Source organism: Phacochoerus africanus, chromosome 1 (assembly GCF_016906955.1).
Source record: "Phacochoerus africanus isolate WHEZ1 chromosome 1, ROS_Pafr_v1, whole genome shotgun sequence".
In the NCBI taxonomy this organism is placed as follows: domain Eukaryota; kingdom Metazoa; phylum Chordata; class Mammalia; order Artiodactyla; family Suidae; genus Phacochoerus; species Phacochoerus africanus.
Genome location: NC_062544.1, coordinates 110,369,730 through 110,395,384, shown reverse-complemented (window position 1 = coordinate 110,395,384; position 25,655 = coordinate 110,369,730). Strand labels below are relative to the sequence as shown.

The following is a 25,655-nucleotide window of genomic DNA, read 5'->3' as shown; positions in this document are numbered from 1 at the left end:
TCCCGCGGGGCTGGAGATGTTCCTCCGACGTCGCGCGTAGACAACCCCGGGACGCACCGGGTCACGCCTCAGCACCCTGCCGCCTCAGCGGGCCCGAGGGAGGGGTCGCGACGCTGCGGCTCTCAGTCCCGGGCGGGTCAACAGTTCTAGGGCCTGAGGCTTATTGTTCCGGGAAGTCGTAGGCAAAGTCGGGCTGGGTCTTCAGGCTGCGCCCAGCCTCTCCCACCCTTCCCGCCCCTCCCGTCCCGATCTGAGGTCAACCCACAGCCGCCAGCGCGACGACGGGCTGCGGAAGCGCGGCGAGTGCGTGTCTCTTTAAGGGGCCGGGCCTGTGCGGCTGAGGGGCGGGCGGGGTACGCGTCGCTCACGGTGTGAGAGTGTGGGGGAGAAAGCGGCGGGCGGGCGCCGGAGGGAGGGAGGGAGCAAGCGAGCAAGCGACGCGGGCCGCCCCTGCCGCCGCCGCCGCGGTCGGACCTGCGGCCTCCTCCCCTCCCCTCCCTTGCGTCGCCCTGCCGCGGGGAGGGGGCTCGCGTCGCCGCCTCCAGTAGCGCCTGATGAAGCAGCTGCCGCCGCAGCCGCCTCCGAAGATGGGGGATTTCTACGACCCCGAGCACCCGACCCCTGAGTAAGTATCAGCTCCGTGGCCTCCTCCTGCCCTCTGCCGCCTTTACCCGAGCAGGGGGCGGCGCGTCCTGACGGCTGTTGGCGCAGAGAGTAACGGGTCCGCGGTGGACTCGCGCGGGCGGCGTGGGGAGCAGGCCCGCGCCGCAGCCACAGTCCCCTCGTCCGGGCCGCCGCGGGTTGGCGGTTGGGCCCGGCGTTGGCGCCGCTGCTCGCGTCGCAGCGGCAGTTGGGCCGGGCCGGGCCGGTGGGGGAGGGGCGGCGCGGCCTCAGCTGCCGCCGCGTCTGTACCGACCCGGCTGGCCCAAGCCTTGGCGGTCTCCTTCGGCTCCTCGCGGTGCGTTGGGGCCGCGCTGCAGAGCAAGGAGCCGAGTCCGCGGAGCAGCCGGTGCCAGACTCGGCGAGAGGGCACTGGTGAGGGTAGGCCGCGAATCCCCGGCCTCGGGTGGAAGCCTGGCCCGTCGCCTGGCCTCCCGGCGACGGCGGCTCTGACCGGAAGGGCCTAGCGCGCGTCGCCTGGCCCAGGGCGGCCGAGGGACTCGCGCTGCGCTCTCGGTTTTGATTTTTTTTTTCCCTCTTGGAACTCGTTCCAGGCCTGGTGGTGCTCCCGGCTTCATATTCTGCACCTTTGGCACTTTGATTTTGTAATGGCGAGGTTTGAGTGGCCCCGATGTTGAGGTGACACTGGGTTTGTTTTTCCGCTCGAAAATGAAAGCCTCTGGAGGGGCATACATTCTCTACTAGATTATGAGATTTGCACACTTTCGGACACTTTACTTTCTTGGTAGCAGAAACCTCTTACTCTAAATGGATGACTTTCTACGCCTTGTGAATAATTTGGTAAAAACCAGGAATCATTTGAGGGTTTTCTAAGCAGTGTTCCAGAAGAACGAAAAATCGTTTTGCCCAATAGTCTATTTTCAACCTAGGACATTTTTACATTTCTGTTGAAGGCTCTGCTACTGTATCTGTTATCTCAAGAGAGCTTCCACTCCTTCTGATCCTGGATTCACTTGTTTCTCAACGTCCTCACAAAACTATTGTTTTAAAAAGCTATACTTAACCTCCATTTGCTGGTGTTGGTTGAAGTCTGGACCTAAGAATATACAACTCATTTCAAACTTAGCTGTTGATAGGGTTTTCAAATGCGGCTGTCACTTCTAAGACCAGAATGTTTCCAAGAGATTTGCTCTTTTGACACATTTTGCCTTAGTTCTGCTATGGCTCTTTTTTGGAACCCTTTGCCAAATCTTTTCATCTTGGTCCAGAAATGTCTGGGTCTTACTTGATAGTTCTTAGGTTCACTTTTCCACTCAGAAGGATTCTGTTGGGGTGTAGGTGGTTATACCTGAACAAAAAGAGGAATAATGATTCTTCCTTTCTAAAACAAAACCCAGCTCTTATTTGCAATAGTAAATTGTCTCAACATGTTATATCCTTTCATAAGTTCTTGCCTATAGTCTAACCTTACCCTAAATAGATTGTTTGGATTTACTGTGCAATCATCAGTTCATTTACAAAGCTCATGTATATAGTTTTTGGTTCGAGAACTGGAAAACCTCAAAAAAAAAAAAAATTCTGTGTAATGATCCAATGCTCATTGAGCATTTATCCTGTGCAAAATAACACGCTAGCCCCTGAAGGGGCTAAGTGCCTGCTTTCAGTTCCTTTTTCCAGGTTATTTGGTGAAGTCCAGAAGCTTTAAGGACCACATGCTTAAACTTCTTGAGGGAAAACATAATTTTTCACACTGTGTGGGAAAGTGGACTCAGAAGTACATCTTCAGTGGACCAGAGTGTGGGGAGGAATCAAGAATGTTTTATGGGCGTTCCTGTTGTGGCTCAGTGGTTAAAAAACTTGACTAGCATCCATGAGGATGCGGGTTCGATCCCTGGCATTGCTCAGTGGGTTAAGGATCCGGCATTGCCATGAATTGTGTAGGTCCCAGACGTGGCTCGGATCCGGCATTGCTGTGGCTGGGGCTGTAGTCTGGTGGCTACAGCTCCATTTGGACCCCTAGCCTGGAACCTCCATATGCCTCAGGTGTAGCCCTAAAAAGACCAAAAAAAAAAAGACAAAATTTTTTTTTGTGTGTGAACCAACATGGAGTATGTAAAGAAGACATTTTTTGTCATAATACTGTAAAAAGTGGAAGTGGTCTTGGTAGCATCATGAACAGTATCACCAGTTTCGTTGATGTGGGAATTGAAGCCTAGGTATGTGAAATGTTAACAAACATTAAAAAGTAATATGTGTAAGCTAGTTTGAGTTTGCACCCCTGGAGAGAGAAAAGTGGTATAGCATAGAGTTAAAGAACTTGAATTTCAGAGTCAGGGAGACCTGGACTTGAATGCTAGTTGAACCTTGAGCAAGTGATTTCATCTCTCCAAGTTTTGGGTTTTCTCATCTTTGAGGTAGGTGTCGTAATGGAAGCAACTTCACAGGGCCTTTGGGAGAATAATGTATGAAAAGCACTTCGCACAGAGTGCGCATATCTTTCTACCTCGGGTCACGGGGGAAAGCTTAAGACATAGCTTTTTTTTTTTTTTTTTTGGTCTTTTTGGGGCTGCACCTGCGGCATATGGAGGTTCCCAGGCTAGGGGTCTAATCGGAGCTATAGCCCAGTGGTTAAAAAACCTGACTAGCATCCATGAAGATGCAGGTTCCATCCCTGGCATTGCTCAGTGGGTTAAGCCACAGCAGTGTGGGATCTGAGCCGAGTCTGCGACCTACATCACAGCTCACGTCAGCACTGGATCCTTGACCTGCTGATTGATGCCAGGGATTGAACCGGCAACCTCACGGTTCCTAGTTGGATTTGTTTCTGCCGTGCCATGATGGGAACTCCAAGACATAGCATTTTAAGTCAAACATGAGAAGGTTAGGTGGGCTTGAGAGATGGTGCTGTGGCTAAGGGGAAGGAATGACTAAGTGCCCTTTTTATTGTTTTATTTTTGTGCTTTTTAGGGCCACACCTGTGGCATATGGAAGTTCCCAGGCTAGGGGTTGAATTGGAGCTGTAGCTGCGCAACCGATGCCACAGCAACGAGGGATCCAAGCCACATCTGCGACCTACACTGCAGCTCACCGCAACGCTAGATCCCCAGCCCACCGAGCAAGGCCAGGGATTGAATCTGCATCCTGATGGATACTATTGGATTCGTTTCCGCTGTGCCACAATGGCAACTCCCAAGTGCTCTTTTTTTTTTTTTGTCTTTTTGTCTTTTTGCCTTTTCTGGGGCCGCTCCTGTGGCATATGGAGGTTCCCAGGCTAGGGGTCTAATCGGAGCTGTAGCTGCTGGCCTACACCACAGCCACAGCAATGCCAGATCCAAGCCACATCTGCAACCTACACCACAGCTCACAACAACGCCGGATCCTTAACCCACTGAGCAAGGCCAGGGATCAAAACTGCAACCTGTGGTTCCTAGTCGGATTCGTTAACCACTGAGCCATGACAGGAACTCCCCAAGTGCTCTTATTTAGACTTGAGTTAGAAATGTTTCTCAGACATGAAGAAATAAGGCATGAAACTTAAATTCAGTTGATTGAAGTAACAGTGGAACCTGATGTTCTTTTCTGTTTTCTACCCACTATTTAATGAGACACAGCTGTAAACCTTTTTTCTGTGGTAGATAGAATTGTGTTTCAGGTGAAAATGGGTGTAATCATCTGAGTATCAGTGCATTAGGTGTCTGCTGTTGGGCAGGCCCAGGGCCAGGTGTTAAGGACACTGCAGATTATATCCAGAGTCTTCAAGGAATTCTTCTAATGAGAGACACAGGCAAGTACTTTACAGTGATAGAAGTGCTATTTTTTGAACATTTGCATGTTTATTTTATGCCAAACATAGGCACACTAGGAATAAGGTATATAAAACAAACAGTTTTGCCCTTGTGGTCACTCTTCCTAGTGAGGAATGATAAGCAATAAATAAAATAGAGTGTTCAAAGGTCATTGCTTGGGAAAATGGAGCAGGACAAGGGGTATACAGAATTTCTGGGGTAGATGTTGAAGTTTAAAATGAAGTGGACCAGATGAGCCTTTTTGAGAATGGTTTTTGGGCAAAGACTTCAAAAGGAAGTTAGCCTTGTTAATATCTGGGGAGAAAGCCTTCCAATTAGAGGGAATAGTTAGTTCCAAGGTGCTGAGGCAGACCAAATGATGTTCTGCTCAGTGTGCCTGGAAAGAGCAAGAAAGTAATAGTAAATTATGTTTGGGTAGGGTACAGATTTCACAGGGCTTTGTAGAGGCTTTATAAGTATTTTGCCTGGAGTTTTCAACCAAGGAGTGACATGGTCTGCTTTTAGCTTCGGAAGGATCACTCAATTTGCAGGGGGAAACAGCAGTAGCAAGAGGCAGGGAGACTTAAAATTGTAAAGAAGCTAGAAATCTAAGAGTTGCTAGTGACTTGTACCAAGGTGGTAACAGGAGATAGTGAGAAATGGTTGAATTCTGGATGTATTTTGAAGATAAAACCAGTATGATTTGTTGATAGATCAGATGTGGCACGTGAGAGAGGAGCCAAGGATAATTCCAATGGTTTTAGTGGGGATACTAAGGAAGATAAGGTTGGCATCAACTAAGAGATGACAAAAGAGCAAATTTGGGGAATAGATAAGGAGTTCAGTTTTAGACGTGGTAAGTTTGAGGTGCCTATTAGACATTTGGGTTCAATTGGTATCCAAGTCCGGAATTTAGAGGAAAGGTCTGAACTAGAGATAAGTTAGTCATCGACTTAGTTAGTATTCAGAGCCATGAGACTGGATGAGATCACCAAGGAATCCAGTGTAGAAAGAGAAAAGGACTTAGATCCTTATAAATTGCAGTGTTAACATGAGTGGCATCCATAAACTTAGGAGGAAAAATTACCTCTTCACTAACCTCTCACTGGAAGTTAGTATTTCTTTTAATTACTAATGTAAATAGCAAATGGTAGTACTATTAACAGTACCTGTGATTTTACTTGTAGTGCAAACCACAGGTCTTATAATGTAGTATTGTAGATATCTCAAAGTATTATCTTTATCATTACATAGAACTTAGAGTAGATAGGTGAACCACTACTAGACTGTTGAGAAGCATATATACTACTGTATCATATATTTGGGTTTTTCTTCCCCAAGTAGTTGGTCTCCTTTGTAATCATATGTAATTTATTTCATGTATTTAAAAAATACTAAGCTGAGAAGGAATTTGCAGCAGACTTCATCAGATTGCTGAATAGTCCAAAGCTCAAAAAAATGTTAAATCCCTGAGCTCTGGAGCCTAAATCTTGGATTAGAATCTCACTTACTTAATAGCTGTATGAACCTGGGCAAGTTTTGTAATGACTCTGTGCCTTAGTGTCCTGTATGTAAAGTGGGGATCATAACAGTATTTTCTACAAAGGGTTTTAATGAGGATTTAAGAATTAGGACCATGTTAACTCTTCCATTATTAGTATTGAATGGAAAGATGCAGCTAGAAAGGACAGTACTTTATAAGGGACCATGATATGAAAACCATGGTGAATTTGGCAAAAATAATGTTCATTAACTGGGCAAAAAAATTTCAGCATGTTCAAATAAAATAAAGAGCAATGAGTTTTGTCAAGTTCTCATAAAATTCTCATAATCACCTAAATTACAGTGGGTAGAGCTGCCAAAAGAAGCCAACTGAAAGCATCATAATCTGGCCATCAGATTGCACATATGGTCTGGACCTTTAGTAGCTTTGCAGCCAGTACATAACTCAGTTTTTGTTATTTCATAAGGGAGAAATAGCTTTGTAGTGATTGAGGTATACTCTACAGGCAGGATACCCTCTTTGGGCTACTGAGGTACATGAGAGGCCAAAATATTAGTTGAAGGGTTTACTGGTGAATATGGAAAGCCTGATGAACTAACCTAATACTTAGGATAGAGTATACCTCTCCAGTATTCATGTCCCTCTTTGCTCTTGCCTTTTGTAGATTTCAGGCAGACCAATTGTCTACTGACACATTACATCTTTGGAAAGGTATGGAGCAACTGTTGATACAGTTGTTTTCCTAAGAAACGTCAAACTGTTAAGACATACTTTATACATACAAGATTATCTACGAATCATACTTTTCTAGTTTCCTTAGTGAGACTTGTGTTTGAGTCTTTTCTGACCCTTTCACTATAGTGACTGATTTAATGTACTCTCCTTTAAAAAATTTGAAATGATAAAAAATTATCATTCACTCTTTAACAGATACTTATAAGAAGCTAGAATAGTCATCTGCTGGAATCAAAAATTGACCAGCTTCATCATTTCCAAGGTACTATAGAGTACCTTATTTTGTAATGCAGAGAGCTATTATTATAGGACCCTGAGAGACAATTCATATTAGAAACTGAAACACTTACACCTAGAGTCACTGAAAATCAGGTTTAGAAGCATCCTTTTTCCTTTTCTGAGAGAAATCTATTCTTTAGGGGGAAAGGAGCTTTTATTTTGAAAAACAGTTCAAACTTCCAGGGATGCTGAATGAATGGTATAATGAATTCCCATATTTTCATCTATATTGACCAGTAGTTGAAATTTTGCCACATCTCCTTTATCTTTTTATATAAAATACACACACACACACACACACACAATGTGTTTATTTTTGGCCAAATCATTTGAGAGTAAGGTACAGGTAACATGACCCTCTACCCCAAATGCTTCATAGTTTTACCTAAGAACAAATATTTTCTTAGATAACCAATGTGCAATAATCAAATTCAGGCAATTTAACATTTATAGCAATATTATTACCTGGTATACAGGTCATATTTAGAGGTTGCCAGTGTCCTTTTTTTTTTGTCTGGATCACGTGTTACATTTTTTCCCCCTCTCTTGGCCTCCTTGTGGCATATGGTATTTATGGACCAAGGACCAGATTCAAGCCGAAGTTGGGACCTATGCTGCAGCTGCAGCAACACCAGATCCTTAATCCACTGTGCTGTGCCGGGGATGGAACCTGCATCCCAGTACTCCTGAGACACTTCCAATCCCATTGCACCACAGTGGGAACTCCTAGATGCTACATTTAATTGTCGTGTCTCCTAGTCTTTAGTTTCTGAGGACAGAGCTTTAAATTCAAGGTTTGGAGGTACCTTACTACTGTTATTATCTCTTGGTACTAACTAAGTGTGTTACTTTATTTTTTTTATTTTTATTTTTATTTTTTTTGTCTTTTGTCTTTTTTTGTTGTTGTTGTTGCTATTTCTTGGGCCGCTCCCGTGGCATATGGAGGTTCCCAGGCTAGGGGCTGAATCGGAGCTGTAGCCACCGGCCTACGCCAGAGCCACAGCAACTCGGGATCCGAGCCGCGTCTGCAACCTACACCACAGCTCACGGCAACGCCGGATCGTTAACCCACTGAGCAAGGGCAGGGACCGAACCCACAACCTCATGGTTCCTAGTCGGATTCGTTAACCACTGCGCCACAACAGGAACTCCTGAGTGTGTTACTTTAAAAACAGTATCTGGTAATAAATTTGAAATGGCTTTTTTTTTTTCTAATTACAAAAACAGTAAATGCATATTGCAAAGGGGGTAAGATAATCTAGGTGTTTATAGAGGAAAAAGTAAAAATCCACCTTTAATTTCCTAACTCCATCTCTTCAAGTCCCACATCCAAGAGTTAACCACTCTCGACAGTTTAGTGTATACCTTTTCAGACCTTTTGTTTGGTTTTTGTTTTTACAAAAGGGGAATCATACTACTACACATATTCTACCTTTTTTTCTGTATATTGTATCTGCATGCTTGCAGTTATGTATAAAATGTGCTTTTTTAACGGGATAGTCTATACTATCAAGGTACTATGTTAAGTTGCTTTCTTTTTCTTTTTCTTTTTTTTTGTCTTTTGTCCTTTTAGGGCCACACCTTTGGCATATGGAGGTTCCCAGGCTAGGGGTCTAATTGGAGCTGTAGCTGCCGGCCTATGCCAGAGCCACATCAACGCCAGATCTGAGCCGAGTCTGTGACCTACGTCACAACTCACAACAACGCTGGATCCTTAACCCACGGAGCAAGGCCAGGGATCAAACCCGCAACCTTATGGTTCCTAGTCGGATTCATTTCTGCTGTTCCATGACGGGAACTCCTGTTAAGTAGTTTAAAAGGGCCTTAGGACATCTTATGCTGTGTGGAAGGTGTCTCCTTCCAAAAATGTTTATCCACAGGGTGAGTATATCTGGTAATTGATGATGGTGTTTTCACAATTTTGTTTATTTATTTTTTGTCTTTTTGCCTTTTCTGGGGCCATTCCTGCAGCATATGGAGATTCCTAGGCTAGGGGTCTAATCAGAGCCACAGCTGCTGGCCTACGCCAGAGCCATAGCAACGCAGGATCCGAGCCATGTCTGCAACCCACACCACAGCTCATGGCAACACCGGATCCTTAACCCACTGATCGAGGCCAGGGATCGAACCTTCAACCTTATGGTTCCTAGTCGGATTCGTTAACCACTGAGCCACGACAGGAACTTCCACAATTTTGTTTAGAATTTGACTCCTATACTTTTTCATTTTCTTTTTTAAAGTTTTACTTTATTGCCCATCTTATTTCTGTTTGTCCTGTCTGGTGCTGATGGATTAGCTTTTACTCTTGCCCTACTTTGCTTAGTTGGCTGCTTATTTTAAAGAGAAAACTCAAGTTATTTAAGTGCAGTCTCTTGAAAGTGGTTGGTTTGAGGCTAGCCAACAAGCTGGTTAACTGAAAATTCAATAGGTTTGTTATTTTTTTTGTAATGGGATTTATATTTGAAAGTGTACTTTTCATGGATTCAAATGAGAAACAATTACTTTGTGTCATTTTAGGTTATATCATGCTAATCAAATGTTGTATTTGAGTCCCTTAACTTTGGAGTTCATGTATAGTGTCCTTTATGTTTGATTGGGTAGTTTTTTTGTTTTTTTGTTTTTTTTTTAATCTAATGGTTACTTCAGTATCTTTTCCAACTGAGCAAATATTTTGGTCATTTAGACAGAGGTTTAAAATTGGTCTGAATTCCTAAAGATGATTTTTATTTTAGAATGCCTTTTTTTTTTTTTTAAAAAATAGGAATGCTTTTTCTGTCAGAGGCTAACATCTCACAAGTGAAAATATACTTAGGATAGTTTGGGTATTGATAGCAGTTTGATTGTGCTGGCAGGCTGTCCCGAGATCTGCTTACTGGGAACAATGCTGTGGGCTCTAGAGAATCTGGAGCAAGTCGTGGTTTCTAACTGTAGCTTTTCTGTGCTGTCTGCTTCCTGCCAAGTGGAGTTAGAGATTCTCTTTGGGGAGTGCTGTATATAGTAATCACCAATATTTGCTTCATGATTAGATCTTTGGAGACTCATGGACCAAAATGTTTTTTTGTAAGTCTTTTGTTTGATATTTCACTTGTTGGTGAATAGTTGTTAATTACATACTCTAGTAGGCAGAGGATGCCATGTTTAAAGTCTTTAGGAATTTTGGGTGAGTGTAAAGTAGAGCTAGCATTTTGTTCATGAATTATATTTATTTTTATTTTTTGTCTTTTTGCCATTTCTTGGGCCGCTCCTGTAGCATATGGAGGTTCCCAGGCTAGGGGTCCAATCGGAGCTGTAGCCGCCAGCCTACGCCAGAGCCACAGCACTGCGGGATCTGAGCTGCGTCTGCAACCTACACCATAGCTCACAGCAACACCGGATCCTTAACCCACTGAGCAAGGCCAGGGATTGAACCCGTTACCTCATGGTTCCTAGTCGGATTCATTAACCACTGCGCCACGACGGGAACTCCTTGTTCATGAATTATATAGATGGATGCAAAAACTCTTTCTTTGGAAGTTAATTTTTCTGATATTGAGCACACACAGACTTTCTAAAATTGCCTAGTTAAATATATAATTCTTCCATTAATTTAGCAATTCTAGTATGTGTATCAACCCTAAAACATAAGTACACGTTTTATTGGACTGTTGGAAATTTAGTTAAGAATTATCTAGAGTAAACAGGAGTTCCCATCGTGGCTCAGCGGAAATGAATCTATCATCCATGAGGATGCATGTTTGATCCTTGGCCTTTCTCAGTGGGTTAAGGACCTGGTGTTGCTATGAACTGTGGTGTAAATCGCAGGTGCAGCTCAGATCCCTTGTTGCTGTGGCTGTGGTGTAGGCTGGCAGCCATAGCTCCAATTGGACCCCTAGCCTGGGAACCTCCATATGCTGTAGGTACGGCCCTAAAAAGACCAAAAAAAAAAAAACCAACCTAGAGTAAACAGATGAACATTGTTGAAGTACAATAAAACATTTTGTTAGAGATAGGTATTCCTGGGAGTTCTCGTTGTGGCACAGTGGTTAACGAATCCGACTAGGAACCATGAGGTAACGGGTTCAATCCCTGGCCTTGCTCAGTAGGTTAAGGATCCGGCGTTGCTGTGAGCTGTGGTGTAGGTCGCAGATGTGGCTCACATTCTGCGTTGCTATGGCTCTGGTGTAGGCCGGTGGCTACAGCTCCGATTGGACCCCTAGCCTTGGAACCTCCATATGCCGCGAGAGCGGCCCAAGAAATGGCAAAAAGACGGAAAAAAAAAAAAAAAGAAGAGATAGGTACTCCTGAAGTTTATAATAGGTAATTTTTTTTTTTTTTTTTTTTTAAGGGCTGCTCCCGCGGCATATGGAAGTTCCCAGGCTAGGTGTCCAATTGGAGCTGCAGCCGCCTGCCTATGCCAGAGCTACAGCAATGAGAGATCCGAGCTGCATCTGCAACCTACACCACAGCTCCACAGCAACGCCAGATCCTTAACCCACTGAGCAAGGCCAGGGATCGAACCTGCAACCTCATGGTTCCTAGTCGGATTTGTTAACCACTGAGCCACGACAGGAACTCCTGTAATAGGTAATTCTTTAAGCTTAAATTTACCATTCACATGAATGAAAACAAGCTTTTATTGTTTATATATATATTTTTAGGGCAACACCCATGGAATATGGATGTTCCCAGGCTTGGGGTTGAATTGAAGCTGCAATTACCAGCCTGCATCACAACCAGAGCAATGCCAGATCCAAGTGGCATCTGTGACCTACACCACAGCTCAGGGCAACACCAGATCCTTAAACCCACTGAGCAGAGCCAGGGATTGAGCCTGCGTCCTCATAGATACTAGTTGGGTTCTTTTCTGCTGAGCCACGTGGGAACTCCACAAAATCTTTTATTGTATAATTAGGAAACCAGTTGTTGAAATTTTAAAAGTATAGTATATAGTCTTTTTGGCAGATTAACAGCAGTTTGTATAAGGAAGTGATGTTAATAACTAAATATTAACATATTGAAACAGTGGTAGTCGAATATAAAACCAGTATTTCCGCAGTTACAGTAATGGTTGCATGTATTAGAGAGAGACAGTGAGAGTACCAAAAAATATTTGGTGCTTATCTTTCTTTGACTGCTTTATTATTAGAGAAGATAATGATAGTGTCAGAGGATATGCACTTGGGGCAGTAGTTAGAACCTGATTATGATAGGACATTTTTTTCAACTATGCTTATGTTAGTTGCAAAATTTGTTAGCTATGTGCTTTTGTGAAATGTACCCATTGCTTAAGTATTTTTATTTTCATTGTTACTATTTCAATATAAATATTTTAAAAGATGTATTTGTATAAATGTGTGTTTTTATAGTTCTCCAACTTTTAAGATACTGTGGGTAGTTACTAGTACAAAGTGTTAAGACAGGCTAACATTTCATGGGGCCTATCTTAGCATTCATCCATTCTCTTGCATGATTTAGACCTGTTGGTTCAGTTGCTAGGACCTAAAGGAATTTGTAGTCCCATGTATGAGAAAAATCCAAGGACCGTGATGAATATGTTTTAGAGACTTTTGAATGGCAGAGGAATCTCAGTAACTGGCAGCTGGGTACATAGTGGTATGTGCTTAGTAAATGTTTGAGTTGACTTAATTCTTCATTATTCTATTTTCCTGATAGAGTGAATAGCAGTATTAATAATTACTGACATTGATTATAAGACCTTCTTAAATAACTCAGATTAGGGGAGAGGAGATCAGGGAATTGGGTGTATGTGTTATGCTGATGAAAGTAATTGGTGCTCAAGGCTCTTTTTATGCTTCTGTTGGTCCTAGTGGATTTAAAATAATGAAAACTAGAAATCTTATTATGGTGGTCTGAGAGAGAATATAACTGCTGCCTTAGGACAGTATATTATTTATTGTATTAGAACATTTCCTCCACCCATACCCCCAGCCTTTTTAGTTGTTTTAAACTTGTGTATTTTCTGGAATGGATAACCTATTTAAACTTTGCTCCTGTGCTTTACTCTTGTTTATTTGTCTTTCTGTTAAAATCCTTCATATCAGTCTCATTTATCTCTTTATGAATATTAGGGACTGAAGGGAAGTGAGGAAACTACAGATGCAGTGATAAAGGGTTGTTTTTGGATATACCATAAATCTCTGATCCTGAAAAATGGTAGAAAACTCGATGCTCAGAAACTGAGGCTTTTGTTGTTCTGTAAGATAGTTGATACTTTTTTTTGGGTGGGGGCACACCTGCAACATGTGGAGCTCCTGGGCCAGGGATCTGACCCAAGCCGCAGATGCACAGCGGCAGCAATGCCAGATCCTTAACCTACTGTGCTGGGCTGGCAAACAGCCTGCATCCCAGTGCTCCCAAGATGCCTCTGATCTTGTGCCTCAGTGGGAACTCATCATTGTGGTTTTGATTTGCATTTCTCTAATGATTAGTGATATTGAGTATCTTCATGTACCTATTAGCCGTCTGTGTGTCTTTTGGAAAAATCTCTATTTAGGTCTTCTGCCCATATTTTGATGGGTTCCTTTTTTTGATATTGAGTTGTGTAAGCTCTTTATATATTTTAGTTATTAACCCCTTGGTTGCATTGTTTACAAATATTTTCTATATGGAAGACTTTATATTTTTTTCATTATATATACATTTATTTTTTCTTTTTTTCTTTTTGGCTGTGCCTGTGGAATGTAGAAGTTCCTGGGCCAGGGGTCGAACATGTACCACAGCAGCAACCAGAGCTGCAGCAGTGACAATGCTGAATCCTTAACCTGTTGAACCGCCAGGGAACTCCCTGTATGGAGGATTTTATTTTATTATTTTTATTTTTTTTTTGCCACACCTGTGGCATATGGAAGTCCTAGGCCAGGGATCGATCCCATGCCACAGGAGCAACCTAAGCTGCTACAGTGGCAATGCCAAATCCTTAACCCACTGTACCACAAGAGAACTCCTGGAGGATTTTAAATAAATGTTCTCTCTTTTCATCCTCTCTTTGAAGTAATTACAGTACTACTCTTTCAGTTATGTAGATAATCTGGCCACCATTTCTCTTAGTATCTTGGATTAAAAAGTACCAAAAGTATTGGAGTTGGTTTTCAAATCCATTTTGATTGATTTTCAAGCTTTTGCTCTTAACATATATTACACTGTTAGGCCTCCCCATCAGATGTTTTGAAAACACACAATGGAAAGGGGAGTTGGGGCATGCCATCTGGACAGAAGGCCATAGAAAGGCCCTAGTACAGAAAACTTTGGCTAAATTGTATAGTGCTTTTTCATCATACTGTACTAGTTAGAGTGTTTCCGCAGTGTCAGCTTTGATTTCTAGTGCTCTTAGTGTAGATGTAGGCATGAAAACCAGCTGCCTGGTTGGACTTCTAGAAGGGTATTAGTGTCTGTTGTTAATTTATAGTTTTTTTTTTTTTGTCTTTTGTCTTTATAGGGCCGCACCTGCAGCATATGGAGGTTTCCAGGCTAGGGGTTTAATCAGAGCTATTGCTGCTGGCCTACACCACAGCCACAGCAATGCCAGATCCCAGCTGATTCTGCAACCTACACCACAGCTCATGGCAACACTGGATCCTTAACTCACTGAGCAAGGCCACGGATTGAACCCGAAACCTCATGGTTCCTAGTCGGATTCATTTTCACTGCGTTACAACAGGAACTCCTCTTTTATATATTTATTTATTTTTGCTTTTTAGGGCCATACCTGCAGCACATGGAAGTTTCCAGACTAGGGGTCTAATCAGAGCTACAGCTGCCGGCCTACACCACAGCCACAGCAACGCCAGATCCAAGCCGTGTCTGTGACGTACACCACAGCTCATGACAACACTGGATCCTTAACCCACTGAGCAAGGCCAGGGATTGAACCCTCAACCTCTTGTTCCTAGTCGGATTCGTTTCTGCTGCACCACGATGGGAACTCCTCAGACTAATAGTCTTTCTATCATTTTATTTTACCCTTTGTTATTTCTCTGTGAGGGTTGCATCTTCCTTGTCAACTTGCCGTATTTCTTTGTCTTAGAGCCTAAGATTTGACATCTTCCAATGAGTTATTGATGGCACTTAACAGCTGTCTGTGATGATTAGACTATTTTAAACTATCTAGGGATTGGATGGGTAGGGTTATAGACCAACTGCATTTTCTTCTCTTTCTTTCCTTTTTTTTTTTAGCGCCACACCTGTGGCATACGGAGGTTCCCAGGCTAGGGGTCTAATTGGAGGTGTAGCTGCTGCCCTACACCACAGCTACAGTAACAAAGGATCCAAGCCGTGTCTGAAACCTACACCATAGCTCACGGCAGTGCTGGATCCTTAACCCGCTGAGTGAGGCCAGGGATCAAACCCGCAACCTCATTGTTCCTACCTAGTTGGATTCGTTCCTGCTGCGCCATGACGGGAACTCCCCAGCTGCATTTTCTTAAATTCTAATATAGTATATCTTGGCATTTGAGACACACAAAACCAAAAAACCATTGGTATAGAAGCTCTGATAAAATTCTGTTTTATAGGAGTTCCCTTTGTGGCTCAGTGGGTTAAGAACTTGACTAGTATCCATGAGAATGCAGGTTTGATCCCTGGCCTTGCTGAGTTGGTTCAGGATCCAGCGTTGCCACCAGCTTCCACATAGGTCATGGATATGGCTCAGATCTGGCATTGCCATGGCTGTGGAGTAGGTTGGCAACTGCAGCTCCCATTCGACCACTAGCCTAGGAACTTCCATATGCTGCAGGTGCAGCCCTAAAAAGAAAAACAAAATTCAACTTCATAGATTAACTAGCTTTATTATTATACATTATTGGTGTCTGAAAGTGGAAATTACATCCAGGTATCTTCTTTGTAAAATGAGGTAAAAATACTCTGTTGTTTTTAGGTTTACCTTGAGAACTCAAAAGATAATTTTCACAGGAAATGAAAATTTATCACCGCGTTGCCTTGTTTTAAAAGATTGGCAGATGGGTGGAAAATGGGCTTAAATATGCAGCATATTAATATTAGTTAAGAGTGGTGACTGAGATTTGGGGTGGGGGATGTGTGAAGTAGACATCTAGGAGAGCAATAAAGGGAATTGAGTGTTACAGATCATAGAGTTAATAAATGTAGAGAAAGGATTCTAATTTAGGTATCAAAATTTGATCTTTTATGACTGTACCTGCAGCATATTGAAGTTCCTGGGTCAGGGATTGAATCCGAGCCACAGCTTGACCCACTGCTGCAATGCTGGATCCTTTTAACCCACTTCCCCGGGCAGGGGATCAAACCTGTGTCTCAGCAGGGTCCCAAGCTATTGCAGTCAGATTCCTAACCCACTACTGCAGAGGGAACTGCAAGAGATGTAATTTTAGTTGTCTATCTCTGCATTATAAAATTTTCCTCTGGGTTATGTGTTATACTTTTTCAAATAAATAATTTAAAATGTTCTAACTTTAAATGAGCTAAAATTTGTCATTCTGCACTTCTGTTGATCGCAAGTCTAACTTTGGGAATTCCGCAAAATAAGACTTTCATCTTCTAAATTTTCTGATATTTTGAAACAAAAATCACTATAGTCCTATAAATCGTCTTTTTTCCAGAGTAAATAAAAATACTTTGATCTAACTATAACCATTTATTAGGTGACATGGTATCTAGATTCCCTTATTCTCCAACTTATTTGTATTTATGAATATTCTTTTTTGTTGTTGTCTTTTTAGGGCTGCATCTGGGGCAAATGGACGTTCACAGGCTAGGGATTGAATCAGAGCCACTGGGAACTGTAGCCACAATGGGAACTCCTATGGATATTCTTGATATGGTGAATCTCTCTGTTATACCACACTTCCCTTTGGAAACTTTACTTCTTGTGTCCTAGCCTAAGAAGTTGGTTGGTTGGTTGATTTGAATAATCGTATCATTCTTTGGTTCTTTGAACTTGCTATGACAAACTCTTTTAAGTCTTTTTCTACATGTGCCCTGTCACCTAATAGAAATTTGTCTTTGTGTTGAAATGGATTATCAAAATTCTTTAAATATAGTTCTTTAGTAAGCTGCAGTCTGCCTACTGTACATTTTTGACAGAAAACTGGCTTCACTATTCCTCTGGTTTTTCTTTAGTAGCTTATAAAAGAAGAAATAAGGCATTCTAGTATGATCTCATGATGGAGAGATAAATGGTTGCTTTTGCATGCCTCCTTATTTTTTATGGTGGAGGCACAAGGGACTCAGTACTCCTAGCTCTGGCTTCCACACTTTCGTTCTATCAGCCTTCCTTCAAAAACCCTATTCTTTGCTCTTAACCTTAATATAATCTACCAAAGCAAGTGTTCTTTTATTAAAAACATTTGTGGCTCATTCTTGTTATTAATTACAGCCTCACAATTTCATTAATGTCTTCAGGAAGGTCTTGTACACTTATTGCTTTGGCAGTCCACTCACTTGGCCACACCTAGGTATTGTCATCTCCCAAAGTGACTCCCAACTCTAAAATACTAGTCTGCGAGTTCCTGTCTTGGCTCAGCAGAAATGAACCTGACTAGTATCCATGAGGACTTGGGTTCAATCCCTGGCCTCGCTCAGTGGGTTAAGGATCCGGCATTGCCGTGAGCTGTGGTCTAAGTTGCAGATGGGGCTCGGATCCTAAGTGGCTGTGGTGGTGGTGTAGGCTGACAGCTGTAGCTCTGATTCAAGCCCTAGCCTGGGAACTTCCATATGCCGTGGGTGCAGCCCTAAAAAGCAAAAAAATAAACTATAATTTTTAAACCTCCACAGCATATGGAGGTTCCTGGGCTAGGGGTCAAATTGGATTTGTAGCTGCTGGCCCATGCCACAGCAACACCAGATCTGAGCTGCATCTGTGACCTACACCACAGCAATTCTGGATCCTTAACCCACCGAGCGAGGCCAGGGATGAGAACCTGCATCCTCATGGATGCTAGTCAGATTCGTTTCTGCTGAGCCATGAAGGGAACTCCTATGATGTTATTGATAGCATGTGACATTCTGCAGAGATACTATGTATGGGGAAAATGTATTTCATAGAATCAATGAAATACAGTCGTAGTTCTAAGATCACATCTATGGAATCTTTAGTGGTTTTAGAGTAGAAAAAAGTGTTTAACCCTGACATTGCCTCAGATTTCATTCATGTATTGCCAACTTTTTTCCTCTTCATTACTTCATTTTGTATGGCTACCATGGCTGGTAAATGGACTGCATTATGGTGGAGTCAAGCCTACGTTTAGGGAAAGGACTTTTTGTACTATTCTTTTAAGGGGCATTTAAGATAGCTTTTTGTACTCCAGTCCTACCATATAGCCTTTAGAGTGTCCTATTTAAAATACATATCTGGCTGCATAGCCTCAAACCCTTTTGTAGCTTCTCTTTCTCTGGTATGCTTTAAGTACACTAGTATGTGCCAGACTTTTGCCTTCTGATTCCTCAGTCAGGACACAGTGTGGTTGTCTTTGTTAGAACATAACTGTGAGCTCAGAGAGCCATGTGCTGTGGAGCCATATGCTGTAATGTGGAGCAGAGTACATACCTTGCATTTAGCAAAGGGACTGTTGAATGGATACCAAAACAAGTTGAGAACCACTAATTTTTTGGGGGGGAGGTAGATAAACCTGTGAAACATTGAAGTTTGAGGGCCAGGGATCAGACTTGTGCCACAGCAGTGACAATGCTGGATCTTTAACCCACTGAGCCACCAGGGAACTCTGAGAACCACTAATTCTATTTTGATGTCTAACTTTGCCTCAGATCCTCCTCAGCTTAAGGTCTCCCTACTAATACATTATTCAAAAACTAATTTTTCGGAGTTCCCATCGTGGTGCAGTGGTTAACGAATCCGACTAGGAACCATGAGGTTGCGGGTTCGATCCCTGCCCTTGCTCAGTGGGTTAAGGATCCGGCGTTGCCGTGAGCTGTGGTGTAGGTTGCAGACACGGCTCGGATCCCGCGTTGCTGTGGCTCTGGTGTAGGCCGGTGGCTACAGCTCCAATTGGACCCCTAGCCTGGGAACCTCCATATGCCGCGGGAGCGGCCCAAGAAATAGCTAAAAAAAAAGACAAAAAAAAGACAAAAAAACCCCTAATTTTTCTTTTAAGGAGGATTCTTTGTATTCCTATATGTCCACTAAACTATCTTTTTCTTTGCTGTTAAGCTGTGCATATTTCTGTTCTTGTATTTACTTCACTATGTTGGAATTGCTTTATGTTTAGTGTCTATAGGAATAGATACTAAAGAGCTTCTTGAAGGCAGGAACTCTGCTTTATTCACCTTTTCTCTCCAGTACCCAGCACAGTATATGGCACTATCTTCATTTTTTTTTTTTTTTGGTATGCTAAATATTTGCTATGCTAAATGTAACCGAGGCTATGAAGGAGTGGGCACTCTGTATAAATGTAACTTTAGGTTGTGGTTATCCTAAGGTTTAATAAAAAACAGCTTACATTTCAATCAGTTTTAAGTAATCATGATTTCTTTTTATTCTTTTGCATGCTTTCTTGGTTGGATGGCAATAGAGAAGAAGAAAATGAGGTAAGTATAATTTAACGAGGTATTTTGTGTTTATGCAATTTGAAAACATTCAAAATTCAGCTATCATTTTGAATGCGAAATAGAGTAACAGTTTTTGCTTAATTTTATTTTTGGATCGATAGTAACTCATTCCATTGAGCTTATGTTATAAATCTCAAGAAAATGGTTTTTAAACTTTGGAGCTTCAGTAAAATTCAGTCAGTGTAAAGGAAGCTAGCAACTTTGAAGACAACTTTTTGCCTGTTTTTTACATATTGAGCATCCATGTAATATTTAATTTGAAAAGTGAATTATCTTTCTTAAAAACTACTGCTCTATGATAATGCAAGTGAAAATATTTACTTTCCCACTTGAATGGTTACTGTATAACTTTGTTTTTTGTTTTTTAGGTCCTCACCTGCAGCATGTGGAGGTTCCCAGGCTAGGGGTCGAACTGGAGATAAAGCTGCTGGCAGGTAATACCCCACAGCCTCAGCAACATGGGATCTGAGCCACATCTGAAACCTACACCACAGCTCATGGCAACGCTGAAACCCCCACTCACTGAATGAGGCCAGGAATCAAACCCGCATCCTCATGTACTAGGTGGATTCATTTCTGTCACACCACAACGGGAACTCCAGTTATATAATTTTGAAAACTTAGAATTTTGCCATGTTGAAGTGGAAAACTATTCTTTTAAATAGCTAGAATTGATTAAAGAACATCAACTAGAAAAATGTCATAAATGGCAAGTGTACTATCTTTAATTTAATCTTAAGTTTGTTGCTGTAGATTCTTCTGATGTTCTGTCTACAGCATAAGTTATGCCTTTAACATTTAAAACCTATCAGTTCTTTTGGTGGTTTGGCAAATAATGAAGGGTGAAGTCTTGTTAAATATACTTTGTAGTTGTTTCCCAGAGTAGAATCAGGCATGGGCTGGATGTGTGGGACCCAGGCAGACACAGTGATAGTGTGGCAGGATAGAGTAATTTCCAGGGGCAGAAAGGTCTGGTCCTCTCTTGGTTACTTATCTGTTAAATGAGTCAGGTGGTTGACTGCTCTCTACCAGTGGTTTCCCATCAGAATTGCCTGAGGTGCTTGTTTTAAAAACAAAACAAAACAAAATTAACTTTCTTGTTTATCACAGATCTGTATTTCTACCAAGTACACAAATGCTTCTGTGTGATGCCAGAAAACCGTTGGTTATAATTTCTTCTGATGTTTCTTCTCAGATAGGACACAAGAACAAACTCTTTTTGTTACTGAGATATTAGCTATTTTGCTCTCTATCCACAGCCCTTTTGTAGTGTACTTTGAAATACACATCAGTTTTTTTTTTAATTCTCATTAAAAATTCTGCCTTGATAATAGTTATAAAACTGGATAAAATTCCAAAGAGTAAGAGTGGAAGATTAGGATAATTGTTAAACCTAGGGGTGGGTACTTTGAGGTTTTTTAAACTATTCTCTATCCTTTTGTGTATGTTTGAAAATTGCCATAATAAAGAGTTTTTTTTAAAAATGCTTGTATAGCTTAATGAAGTTTGTGCTATTTGTCATTAAAGAGGACTTTGATTTTCCTGATATTTTAACTGTGATGCTAGCCATTTGAAAGTAACTTTATTGTAGTAGTAACTGCTTTTTTGTTCATTTATAGGCAAAGATTGAAAATGTACAGAAAACAGGTTTCATCAAAGGACCAATATTCAAAGGTGTTGCTTCTAGTCGTTTTTTGCCCAAAGGCACCAAGACAAAAGTTAATTTGGAGGAACAGGGACGACAGAAGGTGTCATTCAGCTTCAGCCTTACAAAGAAAACTTTGCAGAACAGGTTTCTGACTGCACTTGGCAATGAGAAGCAAAATGATATGCCTAACTCACCAGCTGCACCTCTTCAAGTAGACTCGACCCCTAAAATTAAAACAGACATTGGAGATACATTATCTACTACAGAAGAATCTTCCCCACCAAAATCAAGGGTAGAATTGGGCAAAATTCATTTTAAGAAACATTTGCTTCATGTAACATCCAGGCCACTGCTGACTACTACCACCGCAGTGACATCTCCACCTCCTCCCATACTACCATTACCAGCAGTCATAGCAGAATCAACAACTGTAGACTCACCACCCTCATCTCCACCTCCACCACCTCCACCTCCCCAAGCCACAGCACCCTCATCACCAGCACCAATAACAGAGCCAGTGGCCTTGCCACACACACCAGTAACAGTTCTGATGACAGCACCAGTCAACGTAGCAGCTAGAGCCTTGAAGGAACCACCAGTTATAATTGTTCCAGAATCATCAGAAGTGGACACTAAGCCGTACACTGTATCTAATAGTTCAGAAGAACATATAACTCACAATTTGAGTGAGCAAGCAGATATTCCTTCACAAAAAGAAGATTCCCACATTGGGAAGGAAGAAGAAATGCCAGATAGTTCTAAGAGTAGTCTGGGCTCTAAAAAAACAGGTTCTAGGAAGAAATCCTCACAATCTGAAGGCACCTTTCTTGGTTCAGAATCTGATGAAGATTCTATACGGACTTCCTCAAGTCAAAAATCACATGATTTAAAATATTCAGCAAACATTGAAAAAGAAAGAGATTCAAAAAAGAACTTAGCACCTTTAAAAAGTGAGGATTTAGGAAAATCTTCACGATCTAAAACAGAGAGAGATGATAAATATTTTAGCTATTCAAAGCTTGAAAGAGACACTCGGTATATATCTTCTCGCTGTAGATCAGAGAGGGAGAGAAGACGGAGCAGATCTCGTTCTAGATCTGAGAGAGGCTCTCGATCTAGTTTATCCTATTCCAGGTCGGAACGATCCCATTATTATGACTCTGATCGTCGCTACCACAGAAGTTCCCCTTATCGAGAGAGGGCACGCTATTCTCGGCTATATACAGACAACAGAGCACGAGAGAGTTCTGACTCAGAAGACGAGTATAAGAAGACATACTCAAGACGCACCTCATCTCATTCTTCCTCTTACAGAGACCTAAGGACATCATCATCCTATTCTAAGTCTGATCGGGACTGTAAAACTGAGTCCTCCTATTTAGAGATGGAGAAAAGAGGAAAGTATTCATCAAAATTAGAAAGAGAATCCAAAAGGACTTCAGAAAATGAATCAGTGAAAAGGTGTTGTTCTCCCCCTAATGAACTAGGATTCCGTCGGGGGTCATCATATTCTAAGCATGATACCAGTGCTTCCCGTTATAAATCTGCCCCTTCAAGACCTATACCCAAAACTGATAAATTTAAAAATTCTTTCTGTTGTACAGAATTGAATGAGGAAATCAGACAGTCTCATTCTTTTGGTTTACAGACTCCTTGTTCAAAAGGTAGTGAATTAAGAATGATTAGTAAAGTTCCTGAAAAAGAAAAGACTGAGTCTCCATCTCCGTCAAATCGATTAAATGATTCACCTACTTTTAAAAAGCTAGATGAATCGCCTATTTTTAAGTCTGAGTTTATAGGACGCGATAGCCATGATAGTATTAAGGAATTAGACTCTTTATGTAAAGTGAAGAATGATCAATTAAAAAGTTATTGTTCCACAGAATTAAATGTAAATGGATCTCCTGGTGTGGAATCTGATTTGGCAACATTTTGCACTTCTAAAACTGACACTGTTTTGATGTCTTCTGATGATAGTGTGACTGGATTGGAGGTATCCCCCTTGGTCAAAGCATGCATGATTTCATCAAATGGATTTCAAAATATTAATAGATGTAAAGAGAAAGATAATACTTGCATTCAGCATACTAGGTCAGAAAGCCCATTTAGAGAAACAGAATCTCTAGTATTGCCACACCAAGATAAACTCATGTGTTTGCCAGTTATGACCGTAGATTATTCTAACACAGTAGTGAAAGAACCAGTTGATATGAGAGTTTCTTGCTGTAAAACCAAAGATTCAGATATATACTGTACTTCAAATGACAGCCGTCCTTCTTTGTGTCATTCCGAAGCTGAAAATACTGAGCCTTTAGTTACGAAGATTTCTTCAAATAGCTTTATGGATATGCATTTGAAATCAAAAACAGTTATATGTGATAATAGAAATCTGACAGATCAGCACTCAAAATTTGCATGTGGAGAATATAAGCAGAGTGTTGGTAGTACTAGTTCAGCTTCTATTAATCATTTTGATAATTTATATCAATCTGCAGGGAGCTCATGTATTGCTTCATCTCTTCAGACTCTTCCACCAGGAATAAAAGTGGACAGTTTACCTCTCTTGCAGTGTGGAGATAACACATCTCCAGTTTTGGATGCTGTGCTAAAGAGTAAAAGCACAGAGTTTTTAAAGCATGCAGAGAAAGAAACATCAATAGAAGTAGATGGTGGCCTTCCTGATTCAGGAAGGGGGTTTGCCTCCTGGGAAAACAGGCATAATAATGGGTTATCTGGGAAATGTGTGCAAGAGCGTCAAGAAGAAGGGAATTCCATATTGCCTGATAGAAAAGGAAGACCAGAAGTCTCTTTAGATGAAGAAGGTGGAAGAGGACATGCACATACTTCTGATGATTCAGAAGTTGTGTTTTCTTCTTGTGATTTGAATTTAACCATGGAGGACAGTGATGGTGTAACATATACCTTAAAATGTGACAGTAGTGGTCATGCCTCAGAGATTGTATCTACTGTCCATGAAGATTATTCTGGTTCTTCAGAAAGTTCAAGTGATGAAAGTGATTCAGAAGATACAGATTCTGATGATAGCAGTATTCCAAGAAACCGCCTTCAGTCTGTTGTGGTTGTGCCAAAGAATTCTACTTTGCCCATGGAAGAAACAAGTCCTTGTTCTTCTCGGAGCAGTCAGAGTTACAGACACTATTCTGACCACTGGGAAGATGAGAGATTGGAGACAAGAAGACATTCATATGAGGAAAAATTTGAGAGTATAACAAGTAAATCTTGTGCTCAGACTGAGAAGTTCTTCCTTCATAAAGGAACAGAGAAGAATCCAGAAATTTCTTTTACACACCCCAGCCGAAAACAAGTAGATAATCACCTGCCTGAAATTACTCATCCTCAGAGTGATGGGGTTGATAGTACAAGTCATACAGATGTGAAATCTGACTCCCTTGGTCGTCCAAATTCTGAGGAAATGGTGAAAGCCAAAATAGCTTCTAGGCAGCAAGAAGAGCTACCAGTTTATTCTGATGATTTTGAAGATGTCCCAAATAAGTCTCGGCAACAGGCCACTTTCCCTAAGAGGCCAGATAGTAGACTGGGAAAAACAGAGTTGAATTTTTCTTCTTCTTGTGAGATCTCCCGGGTGGATGGTTTCCGTTCATCAGAAGAACTCAGAAATCTTGGGTGGGACTTCTCTCACCAAGAAAAGCCTACTACCACATATCAGCAACCTGACAGCAGTTATGGATCCTGTGGTGGACACAAGTATCAGCAAAACACAGAACAGTATGGTGGGACACGTAATTACTGGCAGGGCAATGGCTACTGGGATCCAAGATCAGCAGGTAGACCTCCTGGAACTGGGGTTGTATATGATCAAATTCAAGGACAGGTACCAGATTCCTTAACAGATGATCGTGAAGAGGAGGAGAATTGGGATCAACATGGAGGATCTCACTTTTCAAACCAGTCCAATAAATTTTTTCTATCACTTCAGAAGGACAAGGGGACAGTGCAGGCACCTGAAATAAGTAGCAATTCCATTAAAGACTCTTTAGCTGTGAATGAAAAGAAAGATCTTTCAAAAAACTTAGAAAGAAATGATATGAAAGATAGAGGGCCTCTTAAAAAAAGGAGACAGGAATTGGACAGTGAATCTGAAAGTGATAGTGAGCTTCAGGACAGAAAGAAAGTTAGAGTGGAGGTAGAGCAGGGAGAGACAGCAGTGCTCCTAGGCTCAGCACTGGTTGGTCCTTCCTGTGTTATGGAGGACTTCAGGGACCCACAGCGGTGGAAGGAATATGCCAAGCAAGGGAAGATGCCTTGTTACTTTGATCTGATTGAAGAAAATGTTTATTTAACAGAAAGGTAAGCCAAGTTCATACTTGTCTGACAAGTTTTAGCCTCGTTTTGTGGAGAAAAAAATTAGCTTTCAAAAGCTCAGAATATATGAGCTCAATTGTGTGAAATATAGTTGTAAGTGTGAAATATAAATTAAAAAAACCTGAAAAGTATATTTAGAGAGTTCCTGTTGTGCTCAGCAGTAATGAACCCAACTAGTATCCATGAGGATGCAGGTTGGATT

At 41.6% G+C, this 25,655-nt stretch overlaps 1 protein-coding gene across 6 annotated transcripts in view; it reads left to right on the top strand.

Moving 5' to 3' along the window:
- The first annotated feature begins 385 nt into the window (after positions 1 to 385).
- SETD2 (SET domain containing 2, histone lysine methyltransferase) overlaps positions 386 to 25,655 on the top strand; it is a 111,064-nt gene continuing 85,794 nt past the window's right edge. For 4 of the 6 annotated variants that reach the window (XR_007134005.1, XR_007134006.1, XR_007134004.1 and 1 more), the window contains exons 1-3: positions 386 to 625; positions 19,401 to 19,440; positions 21,081 to 25,438. Coding sequence is in view for 3 of the 6 variants with exons in the window: in XM_047772628.1 (XP_047628584.1) it covers positions 555 to 625; positions 19,401 to 19,440; positions 21,081 to 25,438 (4,469 nt within the window). In the remaining 3 variants the exon portion in view is untranslated. The remainder of the gene's footprint in view (positions 626 to 19,400; positions 19,441 to 21,080; positions 25,439 to 25,655) is intronic. The other 2 variants (XM_047772619.1, XM_047772608.1) reach the window with 2 other exon arrangements.